General features: G+C 43.7%; 1 protein-coding gene and 1 non-coding gene across 4 annotated transcripts in view; one reads left to right on the top strand and one right to left on the bottom strand.

The window, feature by feature from the left end:
- Nucleotides 1-5402: 5402 nt before the first annotated feature.
- Nucleotides 5403-21403, bottom strand: part of SLC17A5 (solute carrier family 17 member 5) — a 58830-nt gene continuing 42829 nt past the window's right edge. Inside the window, exons 10-11 of one of the 3 annotated variants that reach the window (XM_059035962.2) lie at nt 10632-10722; nt 5403-6784 (exon numbers count right to left, since the gene is read on the bottom strand). In XM_059035962.2, coding sequence (XP_058891945.1) covers nt 6647-6784; nt 10632-10722 — 229 coding nt within the window. In that variant the 3' untranslated portion in view covers nt 5403-6646. Of the gene's footprint in view, nt 6785-8656; nt 9373-10631; nt 10723-21403 lie in introns of those variants that run through there. The other 2 variants (XM_067011309.1, XM_059035963.2) reach the window with 2 other exon arrangements.
- TRNAA-UGC (transfer RNA alanine (anticodon UGC)) lies at nt 20302-20374 on the top strand. Its single transcript has one exon. It is a non-coding gene; the product is annotated as a tRNA-Ala (tRNA).

Below are 21403 nucleotides of genomic sequence, written 5' to 3'. Positions count from 1 at the left end.
AAGGAAATCAGCCTATTTGGCTCCATTTTACTTTGTAGGTTAAAAAGAAAGGGCAGAAAGAGGGACTGGTGTCTGAGGAAGCCTCCTGAAAAGGACAGAAGAGCCAGGCACACCGACAGTGACTCTGCACTATCGTTCCTGCTACCAGCAAAGACACGTGAAGGTTAGAGCCTGCCCCCCTTGAGGGGACCCTGTCAGAGGCCAGCAGTGAGGAAGATGTGGGAGGGGAGGTAAGGAAAACACAGGCGGAGGCTTCTGGACTTGTTTTTCTCCTGCATTCTGAACTTTCACTTCCCAGTGGGAACTGAGATCCTTGCCCCCCAAATCCTTGCTTCCCATCCCATGATTTGAAATAACAAAGTTCATGCACCAAGAATGGAATGTCTACAGCTCTCCTAGAGGGAGTTTATTTTTCAGGAACAGCACAGAGTTGGGAGGGTTGGTCTTTTGCCCCACCCCATAGTGTCCTAATCTGTTGAAAATTTCAAACCGGTACAGTAATAGAAATAATGAGTTAAAGTTTTTTCCATAGAAGCAACTGAATCGTACTGGCATGCTTAGGTTTATAGAAAACATTAAAAAGATTCACAGTACTATACAATAAACAGAATAAATATTCCCTAATATCATACATGGAGCTAAGATAGTGATACAACAAATTCCCAACCAATGTAATAGTCTGAGTCAGTGGCTTACTTGGTTGAAATTGGCACTGAGAACCAAGATTGCTGGCAGGGTCCCAGTAGGGGCCAAAGACCTCTCCTTTAACAGAGCATGTATCTCTCATCCCAGCTTTAACGAGGTCTTGTTGCCTGCACATTCAGGGGTATTTGTGAGTATTTAGTGAGGTAATCTATGTGACAGTGGTATACACGTACTGTCACCTATCATATGCTTCTCTGTAGCTGATGATAATCCAAAAGAGACCCCTGTGAATGCCCCAGGATAAACTTCCTGCCTCGGATGACGGAACAAATCAAAGCACAGCAGACACCTGAAGTAGCTTCTTGGTGCGAAAAAACAAGATGCGTTATCATACATATTGTATAGGTAATTCATACAATATACCCATTGGAATTTCCTCTGACAGCATCCCAATACTTCATGTAAAACAGTTCTTGAGCATTGAAAGGACCAGACTATATATCCTAGCCCGATCACTTTCAATCCCAGCCAAACTTCTGTGGGAAGCTCAAGTTTCAGGCTGAGGAGTGAGTGTGAAGTTGTGAAATGCTCAAAACGAGGGGCTATTTGTGGCTGTAATGCAAGATGAGGCCAGTATGCACACTTGATCCCCGAGAGGCAGCGGCTGTCGGAAGGGCTAGCATATTTCAGTGGTTTCTGCTGAGGAGAGCGGGCCAGGAAAATAACTTAATATGGTTAGGCTGCAAGAGGGATTGCTCTGTCCCAGGTGCAGCCTATCATAGCAGGAAGGCTGTGTGAGGGAAACAGGTTGCTTAAATACTTTTCCAGCTCAGTTGTACAATCAGGGCTTCTCACTTAGAAGCACAGAACTGGCAGTGCCTGGACGTCAAAGTTTCCTCCTTCCCAACATCAAGATAAAGTGAAAGCAAGCAGGTATTCGGAAAATTACTGGTGTTTTTCCTCATCAAGGCACATGGAAAAGGGTGGCAGAAAATTGGTTACATTTCATTTGGGTTCAGTATTTCCTGTACTCAAAGCTATCCATAGCAGAGGCCCTAGAAAGTAGTTTCTTCTTTTTTTTTTTTTTCTTAAAAAATTTTTTTAAAAAAATTAATTTATTTTTTTGGCTGCATTGGGTCTTCGTTGCTGCACATGGGCTTTCTGTAGTTGTGACGAGCAGGGACTACTCTTCGTTGTGGTGCATGGGCTTCTCATTGCAGTGGCTTCTCTTGCTGTGGAGCATGGGCTCTAGGCACGTGGGCTTCAGTAGTTGTGGCACGTGGGCTTCAGTAGTTGTGGCACGTGGGCTCAGTAGTTGTGGCTCGCGGGCTCTAGAGCGCAGGCTCAGTAGCTGTGGCGCTTGGGCTTAGCTGCTCCGTGGCATGTGGGATCTTCCCGGACCAGGGTTCGAACCCGTGTCCCCTGCATCGGCAGGCGGATTCTCAACCACTGTGCCACCAGGGAAGTCCTGAAAGTAATTTCTATATGGACCTCTTAAAGCACAAACTTTTATAACTGGCTTTTCTGCTTATGGTCGCTCTAAGAGGCAGAGGCATCTGAAAAGGCTTTGTGAACCACCTCAATTTGCATTTCTATGGGAAAGATAATTTATTCTTTAAACTGAAATTAGACATTCACCCCATATCTAGTCATCTGAGGCAGTAACATGCTTTTCCTGAGAGGAAGAGGAGCCAGGCCATTTCCTGTAGCGCTCTTCCTGCCTTCAAATTTAAAGACTCTATCAAGGGCTTCCCTGGTGGGGCAGTGGTTGAGAGTCCGCCTGCCGATGCAGGGGACACGGGTTCGTGCCCCGGTCCGGGAAGATCCCACATGCCGTGGAGCGGCTGGGCCCGTGAGCCGTGACCGCTGAGCCGTGGCCGCTGAGCCTGCGCGTCTGGAGCCTGTGCTCCGCAACGGAAGAGGCCAAAGTGGTGAGATGCCTGCGTACCGCAAAAAAAAAAAAAAAAGAAAAAAATACTCTATCAATATTTTTCGACTGGGTGAATTTTATTTTGAACAGTGATAAACTACCCTCAGGGAAATTATTTACTTTGCAATAGGGTCTCAATTCAAACATCTCTATTTCTGATTCCTTGAAAATGAAACAAAGGCTGAAGTTAAGAAGGACGTTAAAATAGTTAATCCAAACTGCGGACTCCAGCGTTTGCCTCTGTTTCTTTCATAACTCTGGTTCCCAGAGTCAGTTGGCATGCTCGTTCCCCCTGGATTTGATTGTTAGGTAGATAATGACATTCTACAAGGCAGGTTTCAAAGGCTGGACCCTGTGGAGGAAAGTGTTCGATAAATCAGAGTGTGAGCTCCATGGGAAAATGGGTTTGCTTTTTTCATGCTGTATCCCAGGTACAAGAACTAAGCCTGGCCCCTGATGAATGTGCGGTAGATATTTGTTGCATAACTGAGAGGAGAAGAACTTTGCCTATATTGGACTGAGCTATTCTCAAATACTTTCAAAACCATTTACCAATCACCACCACTTATAACTTACTTTGAGGTTAGCATATCATTAATACATTAAAATGTGTTGCACATTTAAACTACTTTTTTGAGAACAAAACAACCTATTGACAAAAACAATATGATATTTTAAAAATTCATTTAACAAAGGGTTATTTACTAAATATTTGTTAAGCAACTAAAATGTTAAGACAACACATATTGTTATGAGGAAGATCATGCTGAGATTAATCAAATGGACATCACCCTCAAGATGGCTTGTGGTATGGGACTTCCCTGGTGGCGCAGTGGTTAAGAATCCGCCTGCCGATGCAGGGGACATGGGTTCGAACCCTGGTCCGGGAAGATCCCACACGCCGCGGGGCAACTAAGCCAGTGCGCCACAACTACTGACCCTGCGCTCTAGAGCTCGTGCTCTGCAACAAGAGAAGCACCGCAATGAGAAGCCCGCGCACCGCAACGAAGAGCAGCCCCCACTCGCTGCAACTAGAGAAAGCCTGCACGCAGCAACAAAGACCCAACCCAGCCAAAAATTTAAAAAAAAAAAAAAAAGATGCTTGTGGTGAATCTAACAGGGAGACAGACACAGACATGTGTTCCTGTGTATTGTACAGAGAATGCTGGGAAGAAGCTGGGGCATCAGGGAGACTTCCAGGAGGAAGAGGACTGTGTCAAACACATATCCGTGTATCCTTACAGCCGAGCAAAGAGTAGATATTCGTGTTTGGTGAACGAATGAATAATCCTTTCTTCATCCCTGAGCCTGAGTCCCCAAGTTTAAAACAAAGCAAAAACCTAAAAAGTAATAAATAATATGGTGTTTTAGTGGATCAGAGGAAGAGACCACATCTAGATCACAGAGGGTAGAAGAAATCGAGGGTCCTGACACAGGTGGGGATGAAGTGCAACCTTCCAGGCTCAGGGAAGGAAGCTCGGAAAGCTATGGAGGGGGAGGGAAAGATGGAGAGTGCGGGAAGTCCCCGGATGTAGCTGAAACAGGTGTGGGAGATGAGGGTGGAGCCGACCGAGCCCAGGAGCGAGGAGGGCAGGCTGCTGGGCCAAGGCATTGATTCCTGGGTGCGCAAAGGGAGGTGCGGGGCGAGGGTTCACCTCGGGGGAGCATCCTGATCCAAGAGAGGGGGTGCACTGTACTTGAACCAATGACCCAGCACAGGTGGGAGGCTGGACAGAAGAGGTTCAGACCAGAGGCAGTGAGACCACTTAACTTTTCTATTCCACGTGGAAACAAGAGCCGCAAAGATCTTATTTAGGAGATGGCCAGAGGAATAAAAAAAAAAAAAAAAAATCCAGAGACTTTAACGAACTGGAATGGAAAAGACAGGTGGTTAATTATCCACAGGGTCGAGGGTGAGGTGGGAGATGAGGGAAGACGAAGGATAAAAAATGACCCCAAGCCCGCGCCTCAGTGACAGGAGTACGGAGAGTGGCAGGAACAGTTGGTTTTATTAGGGGTGAGGGGTGAGGGGTGAGGCTGGATTTAAACTTCTCAGGTGCGGTGAAGACAGCTCGCTGGGCATGTCCGTCGTGCAGTGGAAAGCCTGGGGGTGATCACACAGTAGCTTGAGCAGCAGGTGTCTTGTTGGTTAAATGATGTTTTTATTTGAATAGGTTATACTGTCACATTTGGCAAGGTGAAAATGAATTCCCCGTCCCAGCCCTGGTTGCCTAGTTTTTCTCTCTAGAAGGAACCACTGTTTCCAGTTTCTTGAGGATCATTCTAGAAATATTACATACATACCGTTTTGTGTGTGCGTGCTGTGCCATGCGGGCTTGTGGGATCTTAGTTCCCCAACCAGGGACTGAACCCGGGCCTTGGAAGTGAAAGCGCTGAGTCCTAATCACTGGACCACCAGGGGATGTGTGTGTTTTCACGCCCCCAGGAGGGTTAGGTATTTTTGTTTCTTTAAAGGCTAGAAGGCTTGTGTGTCTTTGAGACAGAAGGGAAAGAACAAGAAGAGAGGTAGAAACTGAGGAAGAGGAGTTACTGAAGCAAGGTCTGGAGGAGGTGAGAGGATAGAATCAGTGATGCAGGCATATGCTTTAGCAGGAAGAGTGGACCCTTTTCAGAGTCAGGAAGGGCAGGTTGATGGCAGTACAGGTTTCTGACGCTGCATCACTTAGAGGACCTATGTATCCTGGCTGAATGGTGGCAGAGATGTGGGTAGAGCTAGATCAGTGGTTGAGGAAAATGGCAGCAAAGATGTGAAACAGCCACTGTGGCTACTAGAAGGTATCACAGAACGGTCAGATCCCCCCAAAAATCAATCCCCAAAGGTTTATTTTGATAATTTATAAAAGAAAAATCACCATAGCAACTTAAAGTTATTTACAGATTTAAAAATAAATTTACAGAAAGGTGTACACATCATATTACATTAAATAGCTTTAGTTAAGATGTTACAGGTAGTGTTGAACATACACAACAAAACAGAAATCAAGTTCTAAACCACATAAATGCCCTCGAAGCACACTCAAAAACCACTGGAAGATGGCCCAGGAAAAATTGGCAAAATGAGCTTCCAGAAACCATCAGTAAAGATGGTCACCCCACTGGTTGCAGGTGCTGCGGAAGTAAGAGTCACCCTAACCTTGACCTGCGAGCAGACGCGTACGCGTTAAGACAGAGAGAAAACGTGTGAGAGTGCTTTTTTTAAACTTAATTATCCTGGTGGAGCTCATAGAACACAGGACCTGAAAATGTGTACTCCGGTCCACGGGAAGGTGGGGTGATGTCACTTGTGGCTAACTGGGCACCATACTTTCTTTTGCAGGTTACATGCCAGTCAGCATCCCAGTGTGCTGGGAAGGGAAGGGTGAGGGGCATGGAAGCCATGGCCGTGGACCGCGCTGTCCCTGCCGGCTCAGGGCTTCGTGCACTCGCTAACAGCCCCAGGGGAATGACACCATGCAAAGCCTTGGCGCTGACCCTGGTCTCGGATGCCGCCTCTGGTAAGTGCTGGGCACTGTCCCCGAAGCCAGAGAGGGAATGCCTGGCAGCCGCCCGGGCATGCTTCCCTCGGTGAAGTTTGCCAGGCTGCATGATACAGTGGCTGGCAGCTCCGTGCAGATGCTGAAGTTTGAGATCTGAGTGTCAGGGAATGTTGGTGACAGACAATTTTTTGAGGAATGTGTACAAAAAAAGGTGTCTACCAAGACCTGAGAGTTACTATCCCGCTTAAGCAAAGGTGTAGAGGGGTCCGTTTCTGCTCCTCCCTTTAAGTATGGTCTTAAAAATAAATAGAACTCCCCTATTTCAGATTGCCTGACTTGCAGCCAGGTACGGGACCCTGAATGGTAAGTTCCAGCAAATGTGTTATTCATCATTAAAAACAGCGAATTTTACTAACCTGGCAACTAGTGACATTTCATGATTACAAGCCTTAAAAATTTAATACAGTACCATTTTTTCTTGTATATAGATTGCTTACACATTAAAATATCAAAGGCACTGTTAGGTTACATGATAAACAAAAATACACTGAGACAGGATTATTTATTGGTTCCTTCAGTTTCTGTGTCCATGGGGATCCCTAACAGCCCAGTTTTGTACTTCACCTTTGGCGAACAGTGTGAAGAAAATGGCACCAAATACGTTGATAGCAGCAGCAATGCAGAAAACAGTTTGCCATTCTCCAATAGTGTTCTGCAGAGAAAGAAAAAAAGAAATGCAAAAGAAAAAGGATTTTGTTTGTCGTCCGCTTTAAAAGAAGGTGGTGTCACAAGATGGTTTTTATATGGCAGTAGCATTATTCATAAAAACTGGAAACCACCCAAATGTCCATCAACAGTGAGATGGTGGCATATGTGTTCAATGGAATATTTACAGCAATGACAATGGATGACCCACAACAACATTGATACGCCTCACAAACACAGAGTGCGCACCGAACGATTCCACTGATGTAAAGCCCGTAATCAGACAAAAATAATCTACGGTGTTAAAAAGGATAGCGGTTCCTCTTGGTGGGGGTGAAAGAGAAAGGAAGGGCTACCTGGAGGCTTTGTGAGGGAGATAACGTTCTGCTTCTTGACTGGGTGGGCACTGGGCACACAGATGTACTAACTTTGTGAAAACGTGTCCAGCTTCTACACTTAGGATCTGTGCATTTAAAAAATGCATGTTGGGCTTCCCTGGTGGTGCAGTGGTTGAGAGTCCACCTGCCGATGCAGGGGACACAGGTTCGTGCCCCGGTCCGGGAAGATCCCACGTGCCGCGGAGCGGCTGGGCCCGTGAGCCGTGGCCGCTGAGCCTGTGCGTCCGGAGCCTGTGCTCTGCGACGGGAGAGGCCCGCGTACCGCAAAAAAAAAAAAAATAAAATAAAAAAAATAATAAAAAATGCATGTTACACTTCAATAAAAAAAGTTTACTAAAAGTAAAACATTGGCATGTCCTCAACTCGTGTGTTACTAGGAAAGTATCAGTATTATGCCTGCACGTCATCTCCCAAGTTCTCAGGTATGGGGTGTCAGGGGCAGATGAAGTAAGGATGGGTTAAGATGGACACTGAAGTTCAGCCTGGCCTGAAAGATCCTGCAGGGCTCTTGAATGGCACACAACACAGAACACGGATGCGATATGTCAGTAAGAGATCAACAAGACACGGTGTGTAATCCAGTGGTATAAAAATATCCAGTAGTTATCTAAATCTCTGGGTCGTGTGACTATCTTTAACAACGTTTTTTTTTTTGGATTTTCACAATTTCAATGTAACCAGAGTGCTTCATTTGCAGCAGTTAGAAAAGAAAAAACCAAGCAGCTGAATTGGCAATGAGGAAGAAAAAGGAAAGGCACCAGCAAGTTGGCATGAAGTCATTTATTTAGGAAAAAAAGTAAAAACACGGAGAAAGCAAGGAGCACTCGGTGGTTAATTATACTCATCTGAGATGAATGTATTTTGGTGAAAAAATAATCTTAGAAATCATCTTAACTTTTAGGGACTATTTAGATATGCTTGCTAACAACGTGTTACCATCCTAGAGTAGAAGTCGGTCAGTAATTACTAATTACATCATATACCTGAGAGACAGGTTTAAGACAGCTTCCTAGGACCCTAAGAAAAAGCTCCTCTGTGTGATCTGCAGGATAAAATAATACCTCAGTGTTATCTGGAGGCAACGGGTGACTTAAAATCAATCAACTGTACCAGAAATCGCACAAAGCTCCTAGTTTGTTTTTTAACAAAAACTCCACCAGTTTTTAGAGACTGCTGTTTTGTCTGTAACTGAATTGAACCTCAGACACACTTTGACCTTTATTTCATTATTATTATTATTTGGCCACACTGCAAAGCTTGTGATATCTCAGTTCCTCGACCAGGGGACTGAATCTGAGCCATGACAGTGAAAGTGCCAAATCCTAACCACTGGACTGCCAGGGACTCCCTATTTCATTATTTATTTATAATAAATAAATTATAAAGTGCAGTGAACTTTAATTGTACACATAAATGTGACTTTCCTTTTTTTTTTTTTTGGTTTTTAAATTACATGACCCAACTTTATTTTATTTTTTTTAAACATCTTTATTGGAGTATAACTGTTTTACAATAGTCTGTTAGTTTTTCCTTTACAACAAAGTGAATCAGTTATACATATACATATGTTCCCATATCTCTTCCCTCTTGCATCACCCTCTCTCCCACCCTCCCTATCCCACCCCTCTAGGTGGTCACAAAGCACCGAGCTGATCTCCCTGTGCTATGCGGCAGCTTCCCACTAGCTATCTAATTTACATTTGGTAGTGTATGACTTTCCTTTTTAAAAATAATGGCCTTTTTTTTTTCTGCGGTACGCGGGCCTCTCACTGTTGTGGCCTCTCCCGTTGCGGAGCACAGGCTCCGGACGCGCAGGCTCAGCGGCTGTGGCTCACGGGCCCAGCCGCTCCGCGGCATGTGGGATCTTCCCAGACCGGGGCACGAACCCGCGTCCCCTGCATCGGCAGGCGGACTCTCAACCACTGCGCCACCAGGGAAGCCCAATGGCCTTGTTAAATAACATTAAACAAATGCTATAACAATAGATCTGAAATCCAGTTCAGTTCCCACTTTCCAGACATTCAAGACTTGAATTCAGGAGTCCCTATCTTCCCAGCAGAAGTGCCAGGACTAGTGATAATGGATGAAATTACTCATGGCGGTGTGCTGACTTAGGTTCTTGTGTTGCCACAGTGCTCCATGAAGATAAGGGTAAACATCTGTGATGGGGCCTACTGAGCGGCCCCAACATTCCTTTCTGTTAAGTGAGAGAAAAGGGTAACAAGGAGGCCCTGATTCACTTGAGTAAGGAATTAGAAATGGTAGAGCCCCACCTGCAGTGAACACCCCTGTGTCTGAAGTCAGAGTATTTGGTAATAAGACAATCTGTAGGCATATACTGAAATTCTAAGGATTAGACAGTGTTAATTTCATCACAGAGACAAAACAGAGAAAATTAAGTCTCTTTTAGAGGTTGAAGTCAGCCTCTTGAAGAACACATTTCACTAGTCCTTTAGATTTTCTTACGCAGTAGAAAACTGGAGTTGGAAAGGGCCTTTGAGGTCGCTGAATTTGATTTCTTACACAATATAACTCAGTGTCTCTGCTTCAGGCCACACCAACCCCGGGCCTGCTGTCGTTTCTGGGGCCTCAGTGCCCTGACACAGGCTGGATGCCAGCCCTTCCCACACGCTGGGCTCACTCCTCCAGCCTCCTTCCCTGCAAACTGGTTGTTCCCTCCTCTGTGTCCACAGCAAGGGCATACATTTTTTTCTGCAGTTTCTGTCACACGGTACTTTCATTACATATAATCTCCAGATAATGAATTTCTCAGACGTAGAATCTTATAATTTTGCCTTTGAATCCTTAGCATCTGTCACAGTCATAAGCCCTCAAGAAATGCCAGTTGAATACATGTTTGACCGTTTCAGGGCTCACGAACTCAAAGGGCAGCCCATTCCACACAGTAACAGCTTTAAACAGAAAACTTGCCTATTGTCTCCTCGCCCCTTCTCTCCATCTGGCTTTGTGGAACTACCGAGAATAAGTCACCATCTTTCAAATATGTGAAGACACCTATACGTCTGTCTTCCTAAGTATTCTGCTCTTCTAAACGTTCTTGATGATTTCAACTGTTCCTATTCTTTCTCACCTGATTTCCTGACACTTTCGTGGTTCCATTTCTGGAATAATTCTACACTGCCAATTTTTATTTGTTCAAACCAAAGATACAAGTAATTGATCTGGTATAATATCACAACTTGTAAGTACTTGTGTGGTTTCAGTTGCAAGATCTTCATTTAACTTAGTTCTATTGTTCTGTCTAAAATTCAAAGTGTTCTTTGAAAATATACTTTCCTATTATGGTATTTAGCTTTTTGTTGCTGTAAATAATTGCATAAGAATAGACATTCAGAATTTTACCCTTAATTAAAATATACTCAACTTTGACACAGATGTGCAGCTTCAAATGAACCGTTTAGAGCTTTTCAGTTTATAGGCAGATTATCTACTTACCTCAGGGGTCAGACTTCTAGCAATGATGGGCCCAATCATTCCAGGTATAGTGGCAAATGTATTTGTGATGCCCAGGAGGATACCGGCATACCTGCAGAAACATTTTCATAGGGGTTTATAATTGTGTTACACATTTTTTGGGGGGGCGGGGGGCACCGCGCAGCTTGTGGGATCTTAGTTCGCCAACCAGAGATCGAACCCGTGGCCCCCTGCAATGGAAGCGTGGAATCCTAACCACTGGACTGCCAGGGAATTCCCTGCATCACACATTTAAATAGCTTCTGTCCATAGATAGCGAGACCATTCCCAGGCTGTATTCTTGTGAAATTTTATGTCTAAATGAAATGTCTTACTGAAATAGGACTAAATATTTGGGGAGTGAAAAACTTACATTTCAATAGTTCTAACATCATATAGAGAAACACAGCCATTGAAATGATCCCTTTTACAGTGAAATAGAAAAGTGCTGAGATATGATTTTCATACAAGGCTGTATCTAGATAGGAAGCTTCATGTGCCTTAAAAATTTTTAAGTTAAAAAGAGGATTTATTTCCTGATTACAAAATTTATGTCATTGTTAAAAATTTTTTAAAAATATTACAAAGAAAGTAAAATTACTTATAATCCTTCTATATAGAGATAATCAACATTAATATTTTGGTAAATATCCTAATTATTTTTTTCTGTATATATATACGTGTATATATATATACATATATATATATACATATACATATATATATATGTATATATATATATATATTTTTGTGTGTGTGTGTGTGGTACGCGGGCCTCTCACTGTTGTGGCCTCTCCCGTTGCGGAGCACAGGCTCCGGACGCGCAGGCTCAGCGGCCATGGCTCACGGGCCCAGCCGCTCCGCGGCATGTGGGATCTTCCCAGACCGGGGCACGAACCCGTGTCCCCTGCATCGGCAGGCGGATTCTCAACCACTGCGCCACCAGGGAAGCCCTCTGTATATATTTTTAATATATTACAGAAATGAGATCATACTGAACACACAATTTCACAACTTACCTGTTCAACTTATTACATATCTTCTTGTTGCTAAATCCTTGCACACTGTCCCAGAAATAGACAAGTTGGGTTTATATATATTGTAGGTGTGTGACAAAAATGCATTTTGAACTCTGTCTTTTCAGGATCTTTACTGTCCTCAAAGCTAGTACTTTGTGTTTTAAGAGGTACTCGTTCTCTAATTCAAGTTTGCTAATTCTGACTCCATAGTCTCCCTGAAAGCTCGTGTTTTATTCCCCTTTATTATTTCCAGTAGCCAGTGCAACATCTATGCTCATTCAATATATGCGGACCACAGAAGTGCGTGTGACCTGCAGGTGTTCAGGCCCACGCGTGGTCCTGTAAGGCTGCACCGCAGTGCCTGCTGGAGCTTGTCCCACGGAGGCCAGCACCCCTTCTGCGCTTTGGCTCCAAACGGTCGTACAGTATGCAACATTTCGGATTACATGCTAGGGTTGCTGAACATTATTTTAAGTTGCTGTGTGTATCGATAGTTGTGTGTGTCAATTGAAGAACCTGGGATTTTGTCCTGTAGATGGACCTACATTCTGCAGTTTGTAGACTGAGGCATCATTTGACATAGAGTTATGGCCCCTGTATTTCCTGCACACTGGTAGTATCTAGACTCGAGATCCTAAAGGGTTCATTAGATTTAGGTTTGGTATTTTTAGCAAGAAAACTTAATGGTGGTGGTGGAGTTAAAAACTAGTTAAGCAGGGACTTCCCTGGTGGCGCAGTGATTAAGAACCTGCCTGCCAATGCAGGGGACACGGGTTCGAGCCCTGGTCCGGGAAGATGCCACATGCCACGGAGCAGCCAAGCCCGTGCACCACAACTACTGAGCCTGCGCTCCAGAGCCCGTGAGCCACAACTACTGAAGTCCGCGTTCCTAGAGCCCGTGCTCCGCAACAAGAGAAGCCACCGCAATGAGAAGCCCATGCACCACAACGAAGAGTAGCCCCCGCTCGCCGCAACTAGAGAAAGCCCGCGGGCAGCAACGGGACCCAGGGCAGCCAAAAATAAATAAATAAATTTATTTTTTAAAAAAATTAGTTAAGCAAGTAAATGGCCTTTATTAACTTATTTTTCATAAAAGTCACCTAGGTATAGTCAAAGTCCAATTAGAGCTTTTAATTGTTTAATGAGATCATCAGTATTACAAAATTGTGGTCAAAATGAAAGAAACGTGATGTTTATTAGACCATATAGTCTTATTGTGGGATAATACTATTTCTATTAGGGTTTAGGATCCTCAATACCTTGGATGCAGACTACTTATCTGAAATTCCTCTCCCCGTTTTAGACATGGAAAAGTGCCTGCAGTGGACTGAATTGTGTCCTCCCCCAATCCGTACCTCCAATGTGACTGTATTTGGAGACAGGGCTTTTAGGAATTAATTAAGGTTAAATGAGGTCATAAAGGTAGGGTCCCAACCTAATAGGACTGGTGGCCTGACAGGAAGAGGAGGAAAGAGAGATCGCGCTCTGTCTCTGTGAACGTATATGGAGGAAAGGCCACGCGTGAGGACGCAGTGACAAGGAGACTGTCTGCAAACCAGGAAGAGAGCTTTCACCAGAACCCAACCCTGTTGGCACCCTGACCACGGACTTCTGGCCTCCAGAACTGTGAGAAAACCAACTCCTGTTTTTTAAGCTACTCAGCCACATGGTATTTTGTATGGCATCCTGAGTTGATTGACACAGTGCCTAAATAAAAATATCCTGCTGAACCTAATTCAGCTATCTATAAACATCACAAATTTTTATGTTGAAAACTCATGTATACAGGGTACAATAACAAAACCACGTGGCACAGATCTTTTTGGCTTATGCCCTTTAAGGAGCTGATCTTAAATTAACCAAGCTTGGCAGAACCTATCCTTTTTTTTTTTTTTTTTTTTTTTAACCATTAACACCTTGGCAGTAGGAGGAACCGACTGCAATGTTGCCAGGCCTTTTCAGTGACAGATATTAAGTGCAGATGAATGCTGTGAAATTCTAAATGTCAGCACCAAGAAGCTCATTCAAGTATTTATATTACACTTGGCCAGGAAAGGCCATGAAAGATTGATGAGAGCCTGGAAAAAAGAACATGTTGTATGGACTCAGTCTGGATTCTGTGCTATTGGAGTCCTAGAAGTCTGTGGGATTAACGGTTAAAAATCTATCCAAATCCCTTGAATCTGGGCAACAAAATTATCCATAGAAAATATCTATTTTAGTCTACAGAAGAAAAGGCTTAGAAAATACCATGTAGACATATATTTATATGCTAAGAGGAATACTGACTGCCTATTGAAAAACCTTATGTCAGGCAGGGTTCTAAGTGTTTTATATAACTTATCCCACTTTAATAGTAAAATGAACCCCAAGAGGTAGGGATTATTATCTTCATTCTATAGGTGAGAAAGAAAGACTATAAAATGTTACCCAATTTGCCTGATTCCAAATCCATACTTAATATTGGGATGTTATATCTATAACGCTGGGGCTTGTGGAGAAAAACTAAGCAAGAGAAAACGGATCTTTCCTACAGATTGAATTCAGTGATGACTATGTTTTCAATAAGGCAGCATTATAGATACATTATAGATATATAAAATGTCCATCAACAGAGGAATGGATAAAGAAGATGTGGTGTATATATATATATATATATATATATATATATATATATATACAATGACATGTTAATCAGCCATAAAATAGAATGAAATAATGCCATCTGCAGCAACATGGATGGACCTAGAGATTGTCATACTGAGTGAAGTAAGTCAGACACAGAAAGACAAATATCATATATTGCTTATATGTGGAATCTAAAAAAACCAGTACAAATGAACTATTTATAAAACAAATAGAGTCACGGATGTAGAAAACAAACTTATGGTTACCAGGGGGTAAGGGGGGAGACGGGATAAATTGGGAGATTGGGGTTGACATATATACACTACTATATATAAAATAGATAACTAATAAGGACCTACTGTATAGCACAGGGAACTCTACTCAATACTCTGTAATGACCTATATGGGAAAAGAATCTAAAAAAGAGTGGATAGGGACTTCCCAGGTGGCGCAGTGGATAAGACTCCACTCTCCCAATGCAGGGGGGCCTGGGTTCGATCCCCGGTCAGGGAACTAGTGCCCACATGCATGCCGCAACTAAGAGTTCACATGCCACAACTAAGGAGCCCGCCTGCTGCAACTAAGACCTGGTGCAACCAAATAAATAAATAAATATTTTAAAAAATAAAAAAGAGTGGATATATATAACCGATGGATATGTATAACCGATTCACATGAAACTAACACAACATTGTAAATCAACTATATTCCAATAGAAATAAAAAGTAAATAAACTATAGTCTCCTTGAGGATAGAATCTGGGTCTGCCTAGGACACATACCACTTTGGACAGTAGATACTCGGTAAATATCTGTTGAATAGATTTTAAAAAATGATGTTTTATTTTCCCGCAATTTATGTACTATCCTCACAGTAAGGGAAGAAAAGGATGAACCAAACCAAATTGTTGATTATGAAGATACTCCTCAAATGTGCAAGAAATACATCCCTCACTCCACTGCCTCACTTGGATACAGCCAATTCTCATCACAGTTTCCAACCAATTATAATGCATGAAAGACAGCCAATGGTTCAAACCATTTTAAGAGTAAATACCAGTTACTGTTGTCATCCACCCATCCATTCATTCATTTAACAAACAATTCTTAAGTATGTCATTTGTGTCAACCACTATGGAAGACTCTGGTGTCCAACAATGAATTTAACATAGTTCTTGTTCTCAAGGAGCTCACAGTTTACTTAATGAGAAAGACTAGGGCCAATAATGTAATAAAACCTAGTAGCCTGAATAATCCAACTATGTTAGAGATTCATACCAGGTTTTATAGAAGCATAGAGGCGGGGCCTTAAATCAACCCTCTCTGCGGGCGGGGGCCATTTGAGGGGACCAGGGAGGGGGAGAAAACGTGTGAAGTCTCGACAGTTGTCAAGGTAATAGGACAAGGGCCCACGCGGCATGTCCAGACATGGAAATCGCTGGGCTTGCCAAATTTCCACTAATTTTTCAGCCGTTCAGCTTGAGATTTGAACTCTAATGAGGCCTAGGAACTGTAGCCTGTTAGTATCTTTCCAAACTTTCTTTCACTGTATTATTTTCTGTTCTAAGCTTAAAGGCAACCCACGTGCCCACTGCATTCCTGAAATATGCCTTTGATGTTCAGAAGCTCTACTGTTTTCTGTGATCGTTCATTGGTTTTTAGCTTATTTTTCTAAAACAGATTGTGCACTTGAAACATTTATAATGAATACTATATTAAGATGTGATATTGGTAGAATGTCTTTGTTTCATAAAGGTTTTCCTCTATATGATTTAATATGTGTGAGAAAATTCAAGGTTATAAAAGCCAGATGATTTGCAGTGAGACTGATGTGAAGTCATGTGTCACAGCTAGTGTAATCTCTCAAGTCACATAAGAATTAGATCCCTTATTTCAGCCATACAAGGTTTATTTTGTGGTTTACATGGAATAACTATGTTATTCTTATATTATTTTGAATTCCAAGTATTATTTTATTTCTAGTCTGTTTTACTGATTTGTACTATATGGAACTTTAATAAAATTACTGTCACTTTAACAGCAAAATAAATAAACAAATAAAAGACTCATAAAATGTCAGGGCTGGACCAGGGTCTTTAAGACCGAGAGTTCAACCACCCAGCTGATGCTTGAAGCCCAGTTCCAGGATACTGCCTGAAGGCTGTCCAGTAAACGCTTCAGGACAACAGCATACCACCCTCCAAGCCAGCAGAAGCTTACCCAGGTGCAAACAGGGTTTCACGTTTATGTGTCAACATCTGCTGCGGTGCTTGGCAGAGTGCTTGCTTAATGACTAGGTCCATTAATCAGCTATGACACTGAAGTTTAGTGATTACAAATCCACCTAATTGTACATCCAGTTCATCTTTCTCCATCCTGTCTAAAAGGACATCATGGGAGACCTTGTTGAAATCCTGATATACCAAATATACTGTGTATACATGGTCAAAAATGATGTTGAGAAATTTGCTATTTTGGGGCTTAGTGACCCAGTGGTGGCTCCATAGTGATCAGTATTTTCTTTTCCAAGAGCTCACCAATCATCCCTTTAGTATTTTGTTTGGATTGATTTGTGACCCTGATCATGGTACCTGACTCAAAGTTTGCCAGAAAATAATAATGAAGTTTATCGCATTATGTGTAAATGCATTTATTACATTATGAGCGAAGTGTTCTCTCTATTTAATCTCTCTATTTAATCCTCAAAACAATTTTATAAGGTAGGTACCATGGATATTTGTTTTTTCCTTCTCTAGCGTGCATTTTCTTTTTTTTTTAAACTTTACTTATTTTATTTTATTTTATTTTAATTTTTGGCTGTGTTGGGTCTTCGTTGCTGCATGTGGGCTTTCTCTACTTGTGGCGAGCGGGGGCTACTCTTTGTTGTGGTGCATGGGCTTCCCACTGCAGTGGCTTCTCTTGTTGCAGAGCACGGGCTCTAGGTGTACAGGCTTCAGTAGTTGCGGCTCACAGGCTCTAGAGTGCAGGCTCAGTAGTTGTGGCACACGGGCTTAGTTGCTCCGCGGCAGGTGGGATCTTCCCGGACCAGGGCTCGAACCCGTGTCCCCTGCATCGGCAGGCGGACTCCCAACCACTGCGCCACCAGGGAAGCCCTGGCATGCATTTTCATCTTCTTTTGACGATAGCTCCAATTTCTATTTAATGATCCAGTTTTCCTTCGCTGCCAGTTTGAGAGAGCATAGTGGGGCCCTTGCCAGATTCCAGAGCTCAGACAGACCTCAGGCACCTGATCAGTCCCAGACTACACTGCAGCTTTGAGAAATGGGGTGCGTGGATTACCACCCTCCTTCTGGCTGGGTGGCTGCTTAGCTACTTTTACGTTCCTTATCATTTTTATTTCCCGTATTTATTTACTTAGTTTTATAATAAAATCACATTAACTGAGGCAACCAAAGTACGTATCTGTTCTCTGCAGTGAGTTCTTTTTCCTGAGTTTTCAAAATAACTGCTAGTGCCTCTTCAATGACCAATTTTTAAGATCTTTTAAATAAGTCATTGAGAGGCACCTTGATGTAGCAGAAAGATCCCGGGACCACAGAGCTGGAAGACCTGGATTCAAGCCTTCGGTCTGTCGTTTGCTAACTGTGACTTTGCAAGTCACACAGCTCCTCTGTGCCTGAGTTTCTTCATCTTCCAAATGAGTTCTTTTCTCTGTGTTCGTATCTTCACGTGTTGTGTGGACGTCACCGATGGCTCCCTCGGCATCCATTCCCACGAGGCTTAGGGGCACTGACTCCTTCACCTCTAACTTTAGGGACGGCTGCTGATTGTGCTGAAGTCTAATGGCATTCCCTTGGCCATGGGGGTTGGTTCAGGCGTGGATATGGGACTCAGTCTGGTTCCAAATGAAGCCTGTATTTCCATGATGGAAAGAGGAGAAGATCATTTTCTTTCTTGCTTGATGTGAATGAAGTAGCATGTAACCCTCGTCATTACTGGCAGTCATTTCACTGTATGATTTTATATGCAGATCCAGCCTTAGGATAAAACTGGTATGAAAGGCAGAGTAGAGAGTGGAAAAGAAACGAGTCTTGGGTAAGATCAGTGGACAGCTGGATATCAACTCCTGCTTGAAGCCTACCGTCTCTGGACTTTACACTAATAGATTATGATGTTTAGCCAGCTTGAATTAGGATTTCCATTCCTTCAACTAGAAGTGTCTGAGAGAGAACACGGCCTGGGCCTCTTTTGTGCCCAAACTCCCAATTCCCAGATCCCTTTGACTCAGCTTGTCAAAATCTCAAGCGTAGATCAATTCAACAGCACATTTTCAGTCCTACGCTTGGGCTGCTGAACAGCACTCAAAGAAACAACCACCTTGTAGACCAGTGAGAGTACACGATTCCTCTCCACCTTCAGCTGACCCTCATCAATGCCCCAAATTCCTTCTAGGAGTTCTTAGTGACTATTTTTCTCAGGAGCTATTTTGAACTTTTATCATTCTCAAGTCTTTTACTCTATTTTTTTCTTAGTCTCAGCAATGAACCTGACTCCCATGTCACAAAGAAAATCAAAAACTAACAGTTAAGATTTTTTAATCAGTTATTTACAGCTGCCTAATAAATTACCTCAAAAGGCAGCAGCTTCAGATAACAAATATCTGTCATCTCACAGTTTCTGTGGGTCAGGAATGTAGGAGGGGCTTAGCTGGGCGATTCTGGCTCAAAATCTCTCAGGAGGTTTCAGTGACGCTGTTGGCAGGGGCCGCGGTCATCTGAAGGTTTGCCTGGGGATGGAGGACCAGCTTCTTTTTTTTTTTTGCGGTACGCGGGCCTCTCACTGTTGTGGCCTCTCCCGTTGCGGAGCGCAGGCTCCGGACGCGCAGGCTCAGCGGCCATGGCTCACGGGCCCAGCCACTCCACAGCACGTGGGATCTTCCCGGACCGGGGCACGAACCCGTGTCCCCTGCATTGGCAGGCGGACTCTCAACCACTGTGCCACCAGGGAAGCCCAGTCACCAAGATCTTTAATGAACTTCTCCATCTGGTTGTCCAATCCAAGGAACACATTCGTTCTTATTTTACTTGACTTCTCTGGGGCATCTGACATTGTTGACCAAGCTTTCCCTTTGGAGATCCTAATCTCTACTTATTTTCCCTTATCCTTCTCCTGTTGCTTTTTCTGTTACCTTTTTAAAAATAATGAAAATATAAGCCTTTTTTAAAAAAATAAGTTTATTTTACTTTTGGCTGCATTGGGTCTTCCTTGCTGCGCGCGGGCTTTCTCTAGTTGCGGCGAGCAACTACTCCTTGTTGCGATGTGCGGGTTTCTCACTGCGGTGGCTTCTCTTGTTGCAGAGCACGGGCTCTAGGTGCGCAGGCTTCAGTAGTTGTGGCGTGTGGGCTTCAGTAGTTGTGGCACGTGGGCTCTAGAGCACAGGCTCAGTAGTTGTGGCCCACGGGCTTAGTTGCTCCATGCAATGTGGGGTCTTCCTGGACCAGGGCTCGAACCTGTGTCCCCTGCATTGGCAGGCGGATTCTTAACCACTGTGCCACCACGGAAGCCCTCTTCTCAGTTATCTTTGCATCAGGCTCTTCTTTCTCTTAATGGATTCCCAAGGTTCTCGTCACAGTTTACTGAGTCATTTTATCCAATCCCACTGATAGGTTGACCACTCCTACATCTTTATCTCTTGTTCAGCTCTCATTCTTGAATTGAAGACTGGATAGTCTTGGCTTCCTTGACACCACATTCTTGATTTTTCCTTCTATCTCCCTGGTTGCTCCTTCTTGGTCTCCTTTTCTGGTTATTTCCCCTCTTTCTGGTCTCTACATGTTTGTCAAGATCCAGTCCTGGGGATCACTTGTCATTCTACTCTCTCTCACCAGGCAATCCTTGTCTTTAAAAACTCTGAAATGTGGATTACTATTCCCTAATTTTCATGTCTGGTCAGACTGATTTTCTGAGTTCCAGATCCGAATGTCAAACTGCCTACAACTACTATTTTCTAAACGTTTTTCACAAATATCTAAAATTGAAGGGACTTCCCTGGTGGTCCAGTGGTTAAGACTCTGCGCTTGCAATGCAGGGGGCCCGGGTTTGATCCCTGGTCGGGGAACTAGATCCTGCATGCCTCAACTAAAGATCCCGCACGCTACAGGGAAGGAGACACCAGAGCTCTCTCCCTCTCTGCACACACCCATGCACGCATACCTGCAGAAAGGCCGTGTGAGCACACAGCAAGGGGTCAGCTCTTCTGCAAACCAGGAAGAGTCCTCACCAGAAGACAACTGTGTTGGCACCTTGATCTTGGAATTCTAGCCTCTACAACTGTGAGAAAACTTCTGTTGATTAAGGTAGCCAGTCTATGGTATTTTGTTCTGGCAGTCCAAGCAGACTAAGACACACACCAATTTCTTCTTCCTGTCATGTAAATTCCTCTGTCAGGAATGCTACTTCCTTTTGTTTGTTTGTTTTTTTTTTTGGTGGTACGCGGGCCTCTCACCGTTGTGGCCTCTCCCGCTGCGGAGCACAGGCTCCGGACGCACAGGCTCAGCAGCCACGGCTCACGGGCCCAGTCGCTCCGCAGCACGTGGGATCTTCCCGGACCGGGGCACGAACCCACGCCCCCTGCATCGGCAGGCGGACTCTCAACCACTGCGCCACCAGGGAAGCCCACTACTTCCTTTCTGCCTAACTTCTGACTCATTCTTCAGGCTTTAGCTTAAATATCGCTTCCTCAGAGAGACCTTCCCTTGCTCCCTGGTCTGCATTATATAATAGCAGGTACCCTATAAATGTTTGTTGTATGTATGCATGAGAGGACTGGACCAGACCAGGGTCTCACGCTCAAAGGTACAAGGGATCTAAAGGACCCCTTAGATCCCTGAGGAGCTAAAGATGCAGATTCTAGTTCAGTAAGTCTGGGGAGATGCCTGAGAATCTGCATTTTGCACAATGGTGCCGCTGTTCCAGGGACCACAGTTGGCACTAGTAAGAGACAAGAATACTCTAAATCCTTCCTAGTTCTAACTTTCTATGAGTCTATAAACCACACACTTATAGTTTATAAAAACAATGTCATTTGTTTAACTTATTTCAAGGGAAATCCTTTCCAGATTCCTTTTCTAATCAGTAGCGTAAAGGA

Source organism: Kogia breviceps, chromosome 13 (genome assembly GCF_026419965.1).
Source record: "Kogia breviceps isolate mKogBre1 chromosome 13, mKogBre1 haplotype 1, whole genome shotgun sequence".
Taxonomy (NCBI): Eukaryota; Metazoa; Chordata; class Mammalia; order Artiodactyla; family Physeteridae; genus Kogia; species Kogia breviceps.
This window is presented reverse-complemented; position numbering and strand designations above follow the sequence as displayed.